General features: G+C 38.3%; 1 protein-coding gene across 1 annotated transcript in view; it reads left to right on the top strand.

The window, feature by feature from the left end:
• Nucleotides 1-19,148, top strand: part of LOC120428464 (glutathione hydrolase 1 proenzyme-like) — a 30,704-nt gene extending 11,556 nt beyond the window's left edge. Inside the window, exons 2-6 of the mRNA XM_039593477.2 lie at nucleotides 5,831-6,634; nucleotides 6,708-7,133; nucleotides 15,798-16,583; nucleotides 16,642-17,067; nucleotides 17,123-19,148. Coding sequence (XP_039449411.1) covers nucleotides 5,831-6,634; nucleotides 6,708-7,133; nucleotides 15,798-16,583; nucleotides 16,642-17,067; nucleotides 17,123-17,639 — 2,959 coding nt within the window. The 3' untranslated portion in view covers nucleotides 17,640-19,148. The remainder of the gene's footprint in view (nucleotides 1-5,830; nucleotides 6,635-6,707; nucleotides 7,134-15,797; nucleotides 16,584-16,641; nucleotides 17,068-17,122) is intronic.
• Nucleotides 19,149-19,272: the final 124 nt, after the last annotated feature.

Below are 19,272 nucleotides of genomic sequence, written 5' to 3'. Positions count from 1 at the left end.
ATGAAGCTATATAATAGATATTGAAGTGGAAAATTTATCTTGAGATTCATTCAATTTGCAAATGAGTACAGCACACATATGGCAATCAAGAAACTGGATTTTATTGGTCGTAAACATCGTCTGCAAGCATGGTGACAATGAGTTTAGTAAACGCACCTCGATTTTGATTTTATGAATGTTTATTCAACCCCCAATCACCAAAGAAGAAGTTAATTAACGTTGTTGTTGTGTAACACATGTGCTAAAATGGCAATAGATACTTTATCATCGTCCAAAAGTGGCCAGACGATTATGCACTGGGTTACGTGCGATCATCTTATGCAAAATACTTTTCCTCCCCAAGCTCCATTTATTAACCCAATATCCGTTGGAACATTTGTCTCAGCTCTTCACCCGCATTTCACTGGCTTGAAAGTTGATTGCCTTGCAAGAGACCGGCCTCCAGCTATATTTAGGGGTTCCGTGGGCCCGACTATCAGTTCTCGTGCCACTCCAAAACAGTGCTTAAACCTGTTGAACTTCCCCGTCGATTTTGTGTCGCAAAAAACGAGATTCCTTGTGAAGGTAATTTGAGCTATTTTTGGTTTATTTAAAAGTATAAAAAGTATAACTCTATTGGAATCAATCCCAAATCATATAAATATCTTAAAATAAAAAAATAAATAAAAAGGATGTTGGTTATTGAGCAACTAACCCTTGGCCCCGACAAACGAATGTCCGAGGCTCTTAGTAGCAGCGAAACGGGCAGCACATCTGCAAAACGATTGACCGTAGCAAAACAGAATGCAAAACTGAGGTCCAACGATGGCTAGTGCTGGTGACAACGATCGATCGCCACGACCTTCGCGATCGTGGCCCAGTTGAGTTGGTCCGGTTTGGATCAGACGGATGGACTGGTGATATTGTTTTTTCTTAATTTTTAATGGTTACACTAAAAAAAAGTTAAAACATTTATGACAAAATTATATATTTACGCTTTTTTTCATGGTAAAGGTAAAATCGCATCTTTCATATTTTTAAATTATTAGTAGAATTTTACACTAATAAATAGCAAGTATTTTTTTTTCATTTTCATGATATTTTTAACTGTGTTTGAAGAGGCCGATTTTGCTTTGAGAACATTCACTTACCAAACTTAATGAAGGCTTAAAAAAGAAAGGCAATTTTTGGCAGTCAAGTTCCGATAAGGATGTAAGGCGAGATAAAGTGAACTGGTTTGTGTACAGCAAGCTGATAAGCTTTTGTTTCATTTTCATTTTGACTACAACGGTCTTAATAATAGTTTAATTCAACTTATACACGGATAGACTGTTTTGAGCAGATTCTACAATCGATCAGTTGATTTTCATTTTCAATTTCCATAAATTCTCAAATCAGAATTATAAGGTTTTGCGTAACGTAATATAAGTCTTCTCGAATCAATTATCGTTCAAGCGTAAACATTTATGATATTCTGCACACAATTTCTCAGAATCAGTGGTTTAAAATGCTGATTTTCTTGAAATGTAATTACACAACTGTGAATTATTTCACTCTTTCTTTTGAACAATTTCTTAGTCAGTGAGGCTTGCAAGTTGTTTACCACTACTTTGCATGACACACTTAATTTGTCAAAAAATGTTGACGAAGGGCAAACAAAAAATAACTAGTCTACTTTTGAGCTCCAGTTGTGCGTTGTATGTGAATTCTTTTGCGTGTAGTCAGTCAAAGTAGAACGCCTGTGAGGGTCATTTGACAATATAAAGAACAAAACAACCCTGTTAAATTCGATGAAAAGTACAAAACAGAAAGAATACATAATTCAACAGAAACGCTCAACTCGAGCAACCTAAGCTTCAAGCGAACTGTTCCACCAAAGTTTCGAATCTCGATAAAGTCTCCGAGAGCACATTCTCCGACAAGCTTGGGCGAACCCACAATCATCAGCGATACAATCTGTCAACCCAACCGAATCGAAACGTGCAATTAATTAGAATGCACTATAATCACGTCCACCGGCGCGGACTAACAGAGATGTCGCACTGTATATGGGCAAAGAGATGCATCTCCACTGCAAGGCACAGCAGCACTCGCTAAATGTTCAAAGCAAAGCATTTAACATGCAATCAAAACATTGTCTCTGTGGCGGCAGCAGCGGTTGGCAGCGGTGTGACTGATCTGATGTTGTCTAGTCATTTACACATTAGTCTGGTCTGGTGGGGTTTGACCTTCTCTTGATCAGGTTCAACCTTGCATGTTTTTTAAGAAAACTGTCAGACTTAGATAAAAACAAATAAAATGAGTACCAGCCTTAGCAATTAAAGTATCAAAACAAGAAACACGTAATATAAAGGTGTAGTTGGTCTTCAAAGAATGAGTCAAATAATGATTAGCGCTCAAATTCAATTTTCCCAATGATAATTTACTTTAAATTTCACTCAAAACTACTCCTGCAAGTTGCATGTAGTTCAAATCGCGCGATAAGCGCTTCTCACAATTACGATACATGTGCTGATTGGTATCTTCTCGGTCAATAAATCACCCACTGTTTACACTTCTACTGCCGGCGTCTGGCGGCGGACGAGAGAGAGAGTAACAACAACAAAACAGGTTCCTCGCCTCACGCGACGATGTCTATCTGGCCAGAGCTTTGAAAGCTTCCTCCGCTCCGCGCTCTCTCACTATCTTTTTCTCACGCGCTCCAGCATTAAAGCTCCCATAATCGCGCTCAATTTCCAATCAGCTTCAGCGCGCGTACAAAAAGCCACCTAGCGTTGCTCACTTTTCTCAGTTCTTGACGCGATTTCCATCTGTTCTGATCGAGTTGGCCGTGACCGCGCTGTGCTTTTATTTGTTTTTCTTCTCTCTTTTTGTTCGACTTGCACTCGTGCGAGCATAGATTAGTGAACCCCCAATCGCATCGCCTACCGCGATCGAACGTGCAGTGAAGTGTGCCGAAATTAAAACGATGACCAAATTTACGATTGAGATGGAAGAGCGGCAAAGGTTAGCAACAAGATCGGTTTTTATTTCAAGCGAGCTTCAGAAATTGAAAAGTGGAATATTAGGTAACATTACAGATGACAACTTGGCAGGAAGATTAAATGAAGCGCCACACCCAGCATTAGCTGAGGCTGGATGCTGCTCTGGGGAATTTTGTGATAACTTTAGTAATAAGTCGCTTTAAACAGGTGCGATTGTAACACGACTTAGTGCAAGTCGTCGCCCGTGTTGTGAGTGCATTATAATCAACAGTAAATGCATCTGCGAGTTGCACTGGAAAGCGCCATATAGCTGTTAATTACTAAGTAATCGTTGGTGGTCAGTTTCAATACTACAAACGCTATAGCATTTAAAGAAAGTTATACTTAATAGTTGTAGTGAAGTAATCGTTATTTCTGTGCAACAACTAAGTAAAAATTGTGAAATTATCTTCTGGTACCGTCAACTGGGGAGTATCGGGACTACAGTCTGAATAGGGACAACACGTTTAAGAGTACTTAAAAGCTTCAAATTTGGAAATGAAAGCACACATTTTGTTACTCTGAATCTTGTCTAACCGAAATCAATAAAAATATCAATATATTAGGCAGCAACATTGCTAAAAGTGCTGCCTCAATTCGCCCCATGTGCCCCGATTTGCCCCAGATGACGGTACTTCAAACGATAACGTAACCGCTGTAAGGATAAAATAACTGTTTATATTGTTGCTTTACTGAAGAACAGGTCAAACACCAGAAGGTGAGGGTAGAGTGCTCATTAAATCTTAATTCTTCGATGAACTCATAAGAATTCATAGTCGTTTTTCGCGAAATCTTGTTCAATGGTATACGTTATAAATTGTTTGTACCTATTACCTATCACAATACTATTGTGAAAGGTTTCAAAAAAGATTTGTTTGACATTAATTTATACCAAATAATTTAAACATAAGTTTCCTTCAAGTCTTCGACAAACTAGACACTTGTTTACATGTTGTCCCAGCAAAGTGAGTTGTTTTTGCGTTTGCATTATATAGAAACCTTTAAAATCAAAAGCTTGACTTATTGTTTTCATTTTTTTCCTCTTTTTCAAAATAAATTTAACTGTCCCGCAGCTCTGGGAACTGGCAGCGAATGACCAAGAAGGTTAAAGCTGCCAGAAAAACATGAGAACAATTTCACAAATTTGGCCCACAAGCATTTGTATGTAAAAGGTATACCAACTCAAAAACATTGGACAGTGCTGCTTTAAAGCGAAGACACTAATCAATTTCCAGGGAGAAAAATCAAGTCATGTTGGCTCGAATTCAAGGCAGCTTGTTAGATTTTTTTAAACTGTGCCTTTTCCAAAGGCTGGTTGGGATTCATCCATCTGTCACTTTTGCAAATGCTGAGATTTTTTATAGTTATTCTTACAGGTCCTTGTTTTCACGCCGGTTTGCCAGTTTGTTTGACTTGCCTTATGCCTTCGCCACTTCTTACCGGAAGTAAATCGTCAAAATTCTTGAGCGATCTTGTAACTATCAGACAAACGAGAATGATTGATAGATCATTCCTTATCTTTAATGAAAATCTATAGTTTATGGGACCTTTTCAAATCAAGCAAACCATTGTTTTCACTCTCTATTTTCTGCTTTGAACATTTAAAAATAGTTTACACACCTTTTAGAACAACCAAAATTTGGGAATCGGAACACCCAAAGGAAAAATATATCTCAAATCTGCAACATTGGATTTGCTGCAGAAAATGTCACATTTTATAACATTTTTTGCTACAAGCTTGTAGATCATTTTTGCCCGCGTGTAAACATGTCAGCGATCTGCAGTTCTCACCAACACATATAATGCTGGCCCGTCCCCGAGCAACACTCCAAAGAGAAGCATATGTTGGTGCTCTTTCACTCATCTTTCATCAAGTGTCCATGGCGCGGTGGTAGCGTGTCGGATCAATAACCAAGAAGTTGGTGGTTCAATCCTCGTTCTGCTATGTGTTTTTTTTTGTGAAATACAACCAAAAAGCCGTCGGTAATGTCGATAATTGTCGGTAACGGGCAAAAATGTCATACCCCTATATCGCAAAAAATGCATGAGGACAGATTTCATGCAGATTCTGATATACTTTCATTCCGCCATGCATCACTATCATGCGACTGCCAGTTGGGTGAAGAAAAAAATTATTTACTCTTTGTTTTTGCACCGCAGCAACTCTTTTTTTTCTTGTTTTGTGCTGATATTCGTGAGCAAATCTTAATTTTAAACTTATGTGAGTCAAGGACAGAGAAACACGTGTCGAAATTTTCTGATTGTGCCTGCAAAGTTTGACGAGTTTCATAGATAAGGACGTTGAACTACCTCGCCTTTCTGTCAATTTCAGCATGATTTTTTGTTTCTGCAAATGTGGCCTAATCTGCTTATGGTATCATATTTCTTTCTAGATTTGTTAAATAGCTAGATAATCAGGGGAGAATATTAGGTTATGTTATAATAAACATGTTTATATTCTTTATTTGATTTGTAACTAATAAAAAAAAACAAAAGCACTCTTTTAAACCTTTGTACATGTTTGGTTGACTCAAACAACACGGTTACAGTACAGAATACTCTCAGTTTTTGTCAAACAAAGTGATTACCGTTCCATTTTCGTGAAACAACAGCAACAAAATACAACACGTATACGACAACTCAACAACAACAACCACACATCATCCAACAGATCATCCGCTTCACACAGCACCTGTGCCCCATAACCATTGGAGTTTGTAAAATTTGGTGTGGATTTTTATTTGTGGTGTACGTATCTATTCCTGGAGATTGGTACAGGGACTTGAGTCAAGATTATAATAATTAAATGCAAATTTCATCCTTTTCAGTATAAACATCAACAAGAAAAAGTTGCTCCTGGTTTCAGGACTAGCAGTAATAGTGGTAATTGCTGTTGCTTTGGGGTTGTACTTTGGACTAAAAACCAGTAAAGATGGTCTCGAAGAAGAGGTTCGCATTCTCACCGGAGGAGCGGTCACTTCCAACGGTGAAGAATGTGCCCAAATTGGCGCCGATATTTTGCGACAGAATGGTTCCGCAGCAGACGCAGCCATCGCCATTTTATTCTGTGAAGGAGTGACATGTCCTCAGAGTGCCGGAATCGGAGGTGGATTTTTCCTGACGATCTACGACCGGGCCACCAAAACAGCTCGAACGCTGGATGCTAGAGAAACGGCACCGGCAGCAGCAACCCAGAACATGTACCTTAAAGATCAGAACAAAGCTGTTGAAGGAGGCCTGGCTGTGGCTGTTCCCGGAGAGATCAAGGGTTACTGGGAGGTGCACCAAAAGTACGGCCAGCTAGATTGGAAATCGTTGATACAACCGACGATTGATCTCTGCCGCAACGGTATTCTAGTCACGGGCTACTTGGATCGTATTCTCAAAAGCCGCGAACAACGCATCAAAAACATTCCTTCGTTGAGCGAAGTCTTCATCAACCCCGAGACAAGCTCCACGTGGCGTGAGGGTGACCGGATCAAGCGCCTAGTATTGGCAGACAGTTTGGAAGTTATAGCAAATGAAGGTGCAGATGCACTGTACAGCAAAAATGGAACCTTGCTACCAAAACTTATGAGTGATCTCAAGCAATTCGGCAGTATTATAACCCCGGAAGATTTTTACAATTATGAGTATGAGCACAACCGCAGGATAACTTTTAATTATCCATCAAGTACAAATCTAACCCCACTCTTCTAATTTCAGACCACGTTGGCTGGAACCGGCAACGACTATGCTCAAGGACGGAAGTCACGTGTTTTCCATGCCAGCCCCGGGCAGTGGACACGTGCTCAATTACATGCTTAACATTCTTGACGGCTACGATGGCCTAGACGTAAAGGATCCACTAACTTGGCATCGCATTGTTGAAGCTTTCAAACACGGTTACGGAATCCGAACCCAACTGGGAGATCCGCCGTTTGTGCCGGGCATCGATGAATCGTTGCGAAAACTTACCAACAAGAACTACGCTGCGTTTATTCGCGACGGTATTCTGGACAACAAAACGTTCACGGACTACGAACATTACGGAGCGATCTTTTCCAACGAAGAGGATCATGGAACGGCTCACATTTCAGTGCTGGCACCGAATGGAGATGCCGTGGCTGCGACCAGCACCGTAAACTATATGTAAGTTATTTGTATCTTATTGTGATTTACCATCTAAAGCTAGCAACGTCATTTGGTATTACTGAAGCAGGTTTTTGCAATCAAACATTACAAAATTAGAGGATCGTTTCAATTGTTGTTGTTGATTTTATTAGGGAATTTAAACCCTATGGGTCATTCGCTCCCGTAATCGTTTAAATTATCAAAGTAAAATTGTAAGAATCTGGCAGAATCTCAAAAACAGTAAAATAGTTACGCTTCTTAGAATTAATTTCAAAAATCAAATCAAATTATTCGCTCTACGCTCTAATCCTTCTCGAAACTAGGCGTCCGAAGGCTTGATTGTTGAGGCAATTGCAAACCTCGTTTTACACCTTAGCTTCCATCCACCCTGGGATTCGAACTGAAGAGTTTTGGATTGTTAGTCCAACTGCCTATCAGCGACTCCACCGAGACAGGACCCAGCGAGACGACTCCTACACCTGGACTGAGCTATCGACATAACCTCTAGGTTTTTTGTCCCGCCCGTGTGGATCAATCGGACCGCGCACTGGACTCACAATCCAGAGGTCGCCGGTTCGAATCCCGCGGCGGGCGCTCTAAAATTCTTTGTGTAAATATGGGTATTCGGCGCCGTCGCTCCGTGCTATATCTTCATACACTTAGGAGCCCAGGGCGGCGAAGTCCTTGTAGATAAAAAAGGAAGACACTAGTGGTTGGTACTAGCAATGGTGGCCGACAGCTATAAAGTCAACTTCGTTTTTCTAGGTTCGACTGGGGCCAACATTTACTTCCCCGTCCGACGGAAGGCGTGATCAGACAAATCTCGTCTCGAAAAATGCCACCGGGACCTTCTGGAGGAAACCACGCAAGCCCCTACACCATGGGTACAAGCTAAATTCCCTTGAAATTTTAAACATTGCATCCAAACAATATCAATATAAAACAATTGGAGACACCCATTCGTCCCACCCAAACTTTAATGGGCAAATTTACCTTCTAGTTTGTACTGTTGGTCGGTGTGTTCAAAAATCATCTTCATGCATTTATTTGCCGATAGAATATTTGAAATAGCCATTCGCTCTCCTTTTTCACTATATTTTGCAATTGTCCAACAAATTCGATAGTACATAATAAAAATAGAAAATTCACAAAAAGGGGTTTATGTTAGGGTTGATCAAGATGCATGCAAAATTTACTTAATTAAACAAAGTAGTACTTGTATAACTAAAGCATCATTTTTGAAGGGCAAACCCTTCATATTTGGGGTGCCCAAAGATTTTTAGTATTGGGCCAAATTCAAAGCCAACAATCATCAATCAAGTATTAAATTGAATGTTATTGTATTTTTATTGAAATTATTGGGTCATTCCAGGTCAACTGGGTACACCTTTGGACTCGTCCTTAGCTGATTTGGACCAAATTTGGAGGGAACGTTCCTCTATCGATATAGTTAACAGAAATCCCAAGTTTGGTGTCGATTGGACCATCCCTATTTTTTTGGCACCGTCCTCTTTTTTGACGATTTTGTGAAAAAAAAACATTATATTCTTTTATTGGTAACTTTCGAACTATTAGGCCAAAAGGCTTTTTCTAATTGCATTTTATCGGAAGTCGGGTGTTTTGGAGTTTCATACAAGTGCCGTTACAAAATGTGTAAAAAGTACACGTATAACCAGGGCTGCGGAGTCGGGTCATATTTCAAACGACTCCGACTCCGACTCCGACTCCGGCTTTCTTAGATTAGCTGACTCCGACTCCGACTCCGGCTCCGGCTTTGAACAAATGGTTGGCTCCGACTCCGACTCCGACTCCGGCCTACCAACTCTAGCCGACTCCGACTCCGACTCCGACTCCAGCTTTCAACAAATGGTTGGCTCCGACTCCGACTCCGACTCCGACTCCACATGTTTTTAAATGTTTCAAAAGTTAGTTAACAAAATCAAAAAATATCTTCAGTTTAAGAGGCATTTTGAGAAGAACAGTTTTGTAAGTAAATTTGGATTTATTTGCTTAACCTCAAATTTGAAAATATTTTTTTCAAAGCTAATAAATTTAAATATTAAATTGTTATTTTTAAATGAATATCTAAAAGAAACCTGGCCTTAATGATCTATTGAACATAAAAATTCAATTTCCTCACATTCAGGCTGACATTTGTAAGAAGCACAGTGACAGGCACCTTGTTTTTTAAATGACAATTTTAAATGAAACATTTTTTTTTGTTTTTTTTTTTAAAGACGTACATAGACATCACGCCATGGCTGAAGGAGATTATTATTGCAAATCAATGTATCTAAACAATTTCTTCGTGGTAAGGACGCTTAAGATGTCCTTTTCAAATATCTGTGACATAGAAAATATTTTAACCTGGAAATTTTAAATTTATTTTCATTTTAAAATTTTATAAACTTTAAAAGGGAGGTGCATGATACTTCGTGAATCTTTACCTAAAACGAAGCTTTATGGATGATCTTTCGCCTCCATCAAAATATATGAGAAAACTTAAAATATAATAAAAAAACAAATATTAACAAGTAAAATATTTTCTAGGTCACAAATATTTAATTTTTTTAGGTACATTGATTTGCATATATTGGCGTAAGACATACAGTATGAGAAAATTCGTACCAGTTGATAATATTTTGATTCTGTTTTTTTATTTATAATATTTGAAAAATAAATTTAAATCCTATATTTTGTTCTTTACATTTTTTTATTAGTTCATTTTTGTACTGAATTCTTGAGATTTGTTCAACGATAATTTGCAACGATATCAAAATAGTTTACCTAAAATCAACATCAACATCAAAAATCAATGATTATTTCAAATTTGTTGCAACTTCTTTTGACATTTTTTGTTAGTTTCAATTATTTTCAATGCAACACTTTAATTTCTTGTACTCAGTTATAAACAAAATGCGCATGTTGGGTTTCAAGTTCTTATCGTTGATTATTTGTTACAAAAGTTAAATTGTCAGTGACTCTTTTTCGATCTGCAAAAACAGTGATTACTATTTATAATCTTTTTATGTACCTCGTAATTTTTTATTTAAACATGATTTAACTTAAAACCTCTAAGACATTCGCTATCGGGGTAAAAGATGACTTTGTGTGTACTTTTTTCAGAAATAACTGGATGAAATTTGGTCAAATTTGAATTGAAAGGGCACATAAATATAGTCTGACTACATAACCAATATTTTTTCATTATTTTTTGAATTATGATACTACATACTTGGGTAAGAGGTAATTATTTAGTGATTATAGTGTAATAACCCAATTAGAGCTTTTCAATCACAATAAAAAGCTTCAAATACATAATCGCATCTGATAAATCAATTAAAAATATAAGTTGTTTTGTAAATTAAACTGTTACATAGGAAATACTGAAGAATAAAAAAACATATTTTTTCTTGAATTTAAGATAACTCCGGCTCCGACTCCGACTCCGGGTTATCAGAAATCTTCGGCTCCGACTCCGACTCCGACTCCAGCTTATAAAATTTAGCCGACTCCGGCTCCGACTCCGACTCCAGCTGTTCGAGTTTTGACGACTCCGACTCCGACTCCGACTCCAGGTCTCCAAAAAGACCCGACTCCACCGACTCCGGCTCCGACTCCGACTCCGACTCCACAGCCCTGCGTATAACTGCCGGTGGGTTATAGGAAATTGTTCAAGGAATTCCAATATTGTTTCTTTGCAGTCTATGGTTTAAAGCGCGATTTTAACCCATTCCGTAATTTAATATGTTTTTCATTTGATCACCATCACCACCAAAGCATTGCCGAGAAACAGCCCTTCAAAAATAAAAACTCCTGAACCTTTTCATAAAATACTCAAATCTGTTTGTTGTTTGATCGGGATCAAAGTTCATTAGTTTAATATTAACTAAAACTAAAAAGGCTTTGATGTGAACCCATTTTATGTAATCATTCAAAATAAGCCCGTGGCCCACAAAAATCATTTATTTATTTTAAGCGATTTTGAATAAATTTTGTCAAAAATAAATGGTTTTCAGGAAGTTAGATTTTTTTATAAACAAAAATGAAAATGGAAATTTAAGTGCGCACCTTTGACCCGTATTTTTTTGGGAAAATGACAGTAAAAATTTCAAAAATGCGTAAATGTTAACACCACAGTTGAAAGGTTTCCAAGATTTCGTAAACCTTCTTTGCCTTTGTTCATAAAATTATTTTTATTAGGACCGAGTCGGCTTTCGTAATTAAATTTTTCTTAAAGCTAAGAGTGATTACAAAACCTTATTTGCTGTGAATCTATTAATTTTTGCTCCTTTCTGACAAATACCTATTTCGACTTTTTAACTTTAGTTTTGTAAAAGCATCAAGGCCGTTGCAAATATTTTCTTAAGTTTATGTCTTTCGACTCTAACAAAATCTGAGGGGGGGGAGCATAAATTTGAAATAATAACAACAACAATAAGAACATTAAATGAACAAGTGTTTGAAAATGCATCACATAGCGCGCTTATTATTTTTTCAAAAAAATATTCAAATCATTTACCGAATGATTTTTTTATAACTTCCCATGCCATTTTTATTCGTATCTAACAATAAGTTTTTTCTGATATTAACAAAATATTTTTCTTCTAGCTTGGGAGCCATGATCCGGTCTCAAAAAACCGGCATCGTTTTAAACGACGAAATGGACGACTTTTCCACACCCGGCGTGATCAACTCCTACGGTCTCCACGCATCGCCCTCCAATTACATCGTACCGGGAAAGCGTCCTCTGTCCTCGATGTGCCCTACCATAGTTACCGATCGTCACGGAAACGTCCGAATAGTCGGTGGAAGTGCGGGAGGATCTCGAATTACGACGGCCACGTTACTGCTCATCGTGCGGCACTTGTACTTTGGTGAAGATTTGGCAGATATCATCAAGAATCCACGCATTCACCATCAGTTGGCTCCGATGTCGGTCGAATATGAGGCTGGATTCGACCAGAACGTCGTCGACGATTTGACCGTCCGTGGCCACACGATGAAACAGGCGGCGGCTGATTCCGGTTTCGCTGCCATCACGGCCATCATTCGAGATCGAAAGGATAAAATTACGGCAACTTGGGATCCACGACGGTCCGGAAGCACTCGTATTTTAGATTGAATTTTCTTTTCTTTACTAGCGCAGTTATTTTGTAAGCCTAGTTAGTTTAAGACACTGATAATTGATAATTGATAGCACGTTACATTACCGTGTGTGTAAACGAAGATATTATCATGATGAATAAATATTATAAATTTATTTTAGTAGTTTCATTCATTCCATGATTTAAGGCATCATGCATAAATGCATGAATACATAATTGGGATAATCAATAAAAATCGTGTTACAGCAACAACATACTTAAGAGAGGTAATAAGCTTGTAAAATGGTACTAGTGTACGCGCGATGTCAACCCACACACCTTCAAGCAATCGGCAGTTCAACAAGTACAACGATGCTGAACGTGCAGTCTCAGCTCAACCAGACTCCGGGTATGACATAAATCACAAAAATGGCTGAGTTGGGAAAAAAATAATGTAGAACATAGTTTCCAAGCGAAAAAAATATTTTTTTGAGAGAAATAGCACTTTTTATTTTTATTTATTTTTCGGATCCGAAAAGGGTTCTATCCCATTCCCCAGAATCCCATTCCCCAGAATTCCATTTCCCAGAATGCCATTCCCCAGAATGGTCCATTCCCCATAAACTCAATCCCCTGAATGACCCATTCCCCAGAAAAGTTTTATTTTTATTATGAATGTACTTTATTTAAAAAAATTATCAGTTTTAAAGTGTGAAGTATATAGATTTCACCTTTATTGTGATAACTGTAAACAAAAGTTAAACGTTTCCTTCTTTAAAGGAAGAAATACTCACTTAACTTGTGATAATTGCTGACGAAAGATGAATTTTCCCTTTAAAGTTGAATTTTCCCTACTTTAAAGAAGGGAAAACTCTCTTGCCTGTCAGCAGACGTGCATCGGCACTCCATAGCACTTGACAGTTTTTCCAAGGCCATGGCTTGGAAAAGGCACCAAATCAATTTGTTTTGTACATAAAATATGTTTTTTTCATTGCACTATGAGGTGCTGAACGATGGAAACCTTTATCTTCACTTATTCGGTAGTTTTGGCGATGAAAAGCTATTTGAGTGCTAAATAGCACATTTAGCACTTGAAATTTTTGTGTTATTCAAATCACTATTAATTTGTTGGTAATCCAAATTGCATAGTGAAAAACAATAATTATAACCATCGAACTAAAGCTTGTTTTGTTGCACAGTGAGCAAAGATTCACTCTGCCGGTTTGCGAAGGCCATCATCTCAAAATGTGGTGAAGTGCTATTGAGTGCCGATGCACGTCTGCCTGTCAGTATTGCTGACAAAAGTTTAATTTTCCCTTTGAAGTTGAATTTTCCCTTCTTTGAAGAAGGGAAATCTCTCGTGACTGTCATAACTGCGGACAAAAGTTGAAATTTCCCTTTTAAGTTGAATTTCCCTTCTTTGAAGAAGGGAAAACTCTCGTGACTGTCATAACTGCGGACAAAAGTTGAAATTTCCCTTTTAAGTTGAATTTCCCTTCTTTAAAGAAGGGATAACTCTCTTGACTGTCTACCAAAAGTTTAATTTGCCTTTAAAGTAGAATTATCCAAAATTTTCCCTTCTTTAAAGAAGGGAAAACTCTGTTGAAATGTGATAATTGCAGCATACTGACAATTTTCCTTAAGCAGTTATCCCTAGTAAAGAGAGTTTTCCCTTCTTAAAGAATAAAAAAATAATGTCAGCAGTTATCACAAATCGAGTAGGCTTCTTTAAACATTTTAATTTACTATGCTGTGATGCTTCATCTATAAAACACAAAACAGTTAAATTGGTAGAACATATTCCTCCCACACAGGCTTATATCAACTTTAGAAAAGTATGTCACAGCAAAAAATCCGATGGTAAAATCGCATGCAAAAGCATGCACATCACCTTCGTCAAGACACTTAATATGACACACTACATGTACAACTTTTGTAAACACAAAAAAAGTTGCAACCGACGAAATTCAAACCCGGCACCGACAGGAAAGACTGGCGCCTTAGCCCGCTCGGCCATCAGACCGATGAAGGATTGAAAGGATAAACGTATATGGGTCATTCCATCTAAAGCGGAACAGCACTTGAAAATTGCCATCTCCGATTCTGCTCAAATTAGGCAGAGCTGTTGAGACTATCAAAACATGCAAATTCATCGAAATCGGACCACCCCCTCCATTTTTGTACCCTCCCAAAAAATCGACTTTTTGGCGATTTTTGAGCAAAATCCCTATCTTCGAACGACGATAACTCAGAAACCACAAATCTTAGAGGGTCGGTCTTAGACTCAATTTTGAAGGAAATTGGACGTAAAATCCATTTCCATGATCAAAATTTAGATTTAAAAAAAATTCTACCTGTATTGCGCAATTGAAAACTTTTAATGGCCGTGTCTCAAAACAGCCCTATTTATTTTTATTTTTATTTTATTTTTATTTTTTTTACCTCACCATCGTATTCTCCGGCCAATTTTACATAAGAATCACATTTCGACAGATAGGAATATGTTTTGTTCCAGAGATATCGAATTTTAAAGTTTTGAGTATTTGAGTTACACTCGCCGCATCTGCTAGAAGCACTCAGTCGTGCTGATCAATAAATACTACCTGGTGTTCTGCATGATGAATTATTTTTATATGTTTATACGATTTTGAGATAATCAATACTATGAACAATCTATTTTTTGTTAAAGAATTATTTATTGGGTAATTTTCAATGCACTGTTTTTTCTGATCTCAGTGTCTTTAAACCATATTAAGTAAAATTTGAACTTTTGATATTTATTTGCAAATGCTACAGTGTTTTTACAATACAATTTTATCATTTTTTTATATTATTTTCATATTTTTCCAAATTCATAATTTCTTCTTTTATTTAAAGCGAGAACAAATGTAGAGCTGGCTGTAGTAGATGAAATAATTCTCATGGGTGTAAGTGCTTTTGCCATGTGCGGTAGCGAAATAGTGCCATTCAGCAAAAACTCCAAAATCTGCCATACGGTTTGAAAGATTGATCATATTAAACCGTTTTTTTATTGTGAGCCAGTTTCATCTAAATAATTGATGATTTTTTCAATTCTGGTACATTTAATTTCAAAAACAAAACTACATAATTCTGATACATGTGGACAGCAGCTGTATCGTCTTCCAGGATTTCGAAATTATTGACAAAAAAAATATCAAAAAAAAACAAGAAATCAACACAACTGAATTTGATTTTAATCAGATCATAAATCGAATTAATCTTTGTGATTTTCTTAAATTTTTCAGTTTTATACTTTCCAGATATCCTCTTCCTTAATCATGCTTCACGAGAGTTTTATTCATGTTAATTCATAATTTTTAACACGATAATGTATCGTACACTTTTTCTTGAGAAGTGTTACTTACAAGATCAATTGCAATTTCCTGCTAGCTCTGTGTGAATTCCATTCTGCCCTGTATTGTGTTTTGCGGTTCCTCTTAGGTTTTGCGGTTCCTGAGTAATCGAAATATATATTTACAAAAAAAAAAAACAGAACAAAAAGACATTCCAATACTAATACGAGAACATAATAAAATAATAACGGCAGATTTCGCTTTCGCTTCCCTTTCCGCAGAAATCCCCACCGAAAGAAAATAATCGCCGGCGTAATAGTGCTGAGCTTGCTCCTGGTCGCGCTGGTATGTGGACTATACTACGGACTAGTACAACCCCCGGACCAGGTTGGTCATCGGGCGGCCGTCGTAGCGAACGGTCACGAGTGTGCCGCGATTGGTGCGGAAATCCTACGACAGAATGGATCCGCGGCGGACGCGGCAATCGCGACCTTATTTTGCGAAGGAGTCACCTGTCCCCAGAGCATGGGCATCGGCGGCGGCTTCTTGCTGACCATTTATGACCACGAGAATCGAAAAGTGGAGACGCTGAACGCACGGGAAACGGCTCCGGCTGGTGCGACGGTGGATATGTTAGTTAAGGAGTACAACTCTACCGTAGACAAGAGAGGGCTTATCATTGCGATTCCGGGCGAATTGAAAGGCTATTGGATGCTTCACCAACGGTATGGAAAACTGCCCTGGGGAAATTTGGTGCAGCCTACGATAGATCTGTGCCGGAAGGGACACATGGTGACGGCCTACTTGGATAGAATTTTGCGAATTACTGAAAAGAAGCTCCTGGCTGAACCGTCCATGCGGGAGATTTTTATTAACCCAAACACAAACAAAACGTGGAAAGAAGGTGACTACATCAAGCGATTGGCCCTGGCTGATAGTCTGGAGGTCATTGCAAAGGAGGGTGTTCATGCACTGTACAGTAAGAACGGAACCCTTTTACCGAAGTTGATGAAAGATTTGCAGAGCTTTGATAGTATTTTAACCGAGGAGGACTTTTATAGCTATGAGTAAGTAAGTGAGTTATGTATATTTACAAACAAACTTCATTTTAATTTTTATTTACAGACCACAATGGGTAACCCCTTCATCCGTAGCAATCCGCGGAGGTAACGTAGTCCACTCTTTCCCTCTACCAGGAAGTGGAACTTTGATGAACTTCATGCTCAACGTTCTCGATGGGTACCAAGATCTAAACCTTAAGGACCCAATCACGTGGCATCGTGTGGTGGAAAGTTTCAAACACGGATACGGCCACCGGACCAGAGTCGGCGATCCACAGTATGTGTCCGCCATCGGAGGAATGTTGCAGAATCTCACCAGCGCCGATTATGCGGAGTACATCCGGAACAAAATCGTGGACAATGCGACGTACTCGGACTTTGCTCACTACGGCGCAGAATTTGCCAACGTGCAAGATCAGGGAACGGCTCACGTGTCCGTGCTGGCGGCGAATGGTGACGCAGTGGCGGCAACCAGTACGATCAATTACTTGTAAGTTGATCAAGTTCATAAATTCTCTTCTCCCGATAATCTGTGTTTGTTCCAGGCTGGGCGCCAAGATTCGATCCCGCTCGACTGGCATCATTCTGAACGACGAAATGGACGACTTTTCATCGCCGGGTACAACCGGAAATACGTACGGTCTTCCGCCATCTCCCGCAAACTTCATCGCTCCCGGCAAGCGTCCACTTTCCTCGATGGCTCCCACGATCGTTACGAACAACGCCAGTGGCGTCCGGATGGTGGTGGGAAGCGCGGGTGGCTCGCGGATTACTACCGCAAACCTGATCATACTGTTCCGCCACCTGTTCTTTGGAGAGGACCTCAAAACGGCGTTAGCCTCACCGCGATTGCACCACCAGCTGGCGCCCATGTCGGTCGACTACGAGGCGGGTTTCGATTCGGCGATCCTCGATGGGTTGCGCACACGAGGTCACGTGGTGGTGGAGAAAAAGCCCGACGCCGGATTTGCTGCGGCGACTGCCATTACCAAAGATGTAAATGATCACGTGGCGGCAGAGTTTGATCCTCGGAGAGGGGGTAGTGTGGAAATTGTGCATTGATTTGTTTTGTTTTTTTGCGTGGAAATTGCCAAAGTTTGTTTTGTTGTTTTACTTAAAGCTGTGAAGAATAAATTTCAATAAATTATTTTCCATCGATAATTTACTTTACGAAAATTAATGTAGATTATTTTAACCTTTTTTAGAGAACTTTCTTTTTGTGTCACTATATCACACGTGCTTTAGGGTTTTTTTTTCAAATACTCAAACTCAAGGCCCCCTCCGAACATTCTTTTTTTTTTTGTTTTCTATTGTTGTTGTATTGTTTTTGTTCTAATTGGAACTAATCAAAACTATCAAAATATTGTACAAAAACATAGCAAAAACAGCTCTCCCAATTCACCCCAAATGACAGTACCGTCATCTGGAGTGAGTCGGGGCTACAGTCTTAATAGGGACAGCAGTTTAGAGCACTTAAAGGTTTTAAATTTAATGTACACATGTACACATTTTGTTGGTCTGAGTCTGTTCTATCCGAAACCAACCAGAAAAATCTAAATATGGCTGGGAAGCGAATAAAAAGAAATTAAGTTGCATACTACTCAATATCTCAACAACTGGATCTAAATTTTACAAATCTTATGCTAATCACATTAACTTTATTGATGAATTCATAATGTTACCAAAAATAATTTGATTTGGTCCGTTAACTTGGGTCACAGTAAGAAACGGATTGGTCATCACATGAAGTATAAAACATTTTTTTGTATGGTTTAGATATACGTTTAGGTGTATTTTTCTGTTCACTTTTGTTTTACAATGGTGTAATGCGGAACCTATTGATAATGATAGTAGGAAACTAAAACTGCCAAAAGCATTATTTTACGAAAAGAGATTTGCTAAAGTCTACATGAATTGGGGAATGATACACAATTCGACCAAGTTACATTAATTGCACGAGACCAAATTAAATAATCTCAGTGAATTGACTCTAAATGGTAACAATTTGCAGCTTAGTTGTTGCGTTTTTTGTAGAAAGTATGAAACAAATCCTGGAAAATGTTCATGAACTAACAATTTTGCTTGTTTGTTTATTTAGTAATAGCGTAAGGGAAACCCTTTTTAATTGCTACTTTCATATTTGTCTCAGCAATACAACTTTACAAATACTTAAACATTGTTAAGTATTTTAAGAAAGATGTTGTTGTGCAAATTTTTACGCAGATTCTGATTAGGCGGAGAAAATCTTAAGAAAAATATACTTGAATCTCAGAATCAAAAAGAACACGAATTGTCTAATTGGTTGTGAAAAGATGACTTTTTAATACTAGAAATGTTTACCGCATTGCTAACCGATTCAAGCAAAATGTATAAATTTTAATCATACTTCATAAACACTTACGCATTAATTGGTAAGTAGATTACGCACTTAGTAAGGAACCGGTCAAGAAAACTTTAACTAAGCAACAGCGGTAGCGAAAACAAGCCAGAGAGGGTGAAAAAAATCCCAGAAAGTGTTCCCTCTCCTTTGTTCTGCTGTTCGTAGAGCTATTTCATGACTCCTTTTCTTGAGAGGAGCGTACTGGCCCGCAATAAGAAAAAAGCATTTTTAACCTTTACTACCAGATACAGTTAAAAATTTCTTTTAAAAAAGGAAGTGAGAAAGCCACTTCCACGAACAAATACAGATAAATGC

This window comes from Culex pipiens, chromosome 1 (genome assembly GCF_016801865.2).
Source record: "Culex pipiens pallens isolate TS chromosome 1, TS_CPP_V2, whole genome shotgun sequence".
NCBI classification, from domain to species: Eukaryota; Metazoa; Arthropoda; class Insecta; order Diptera; family Culicidae; genus Culex; species Culex pipiens.
Note: the sequence above shows the minus strand (reverse complement) of the source record. Positions and strands in the feature narration are given on the sequence as shown.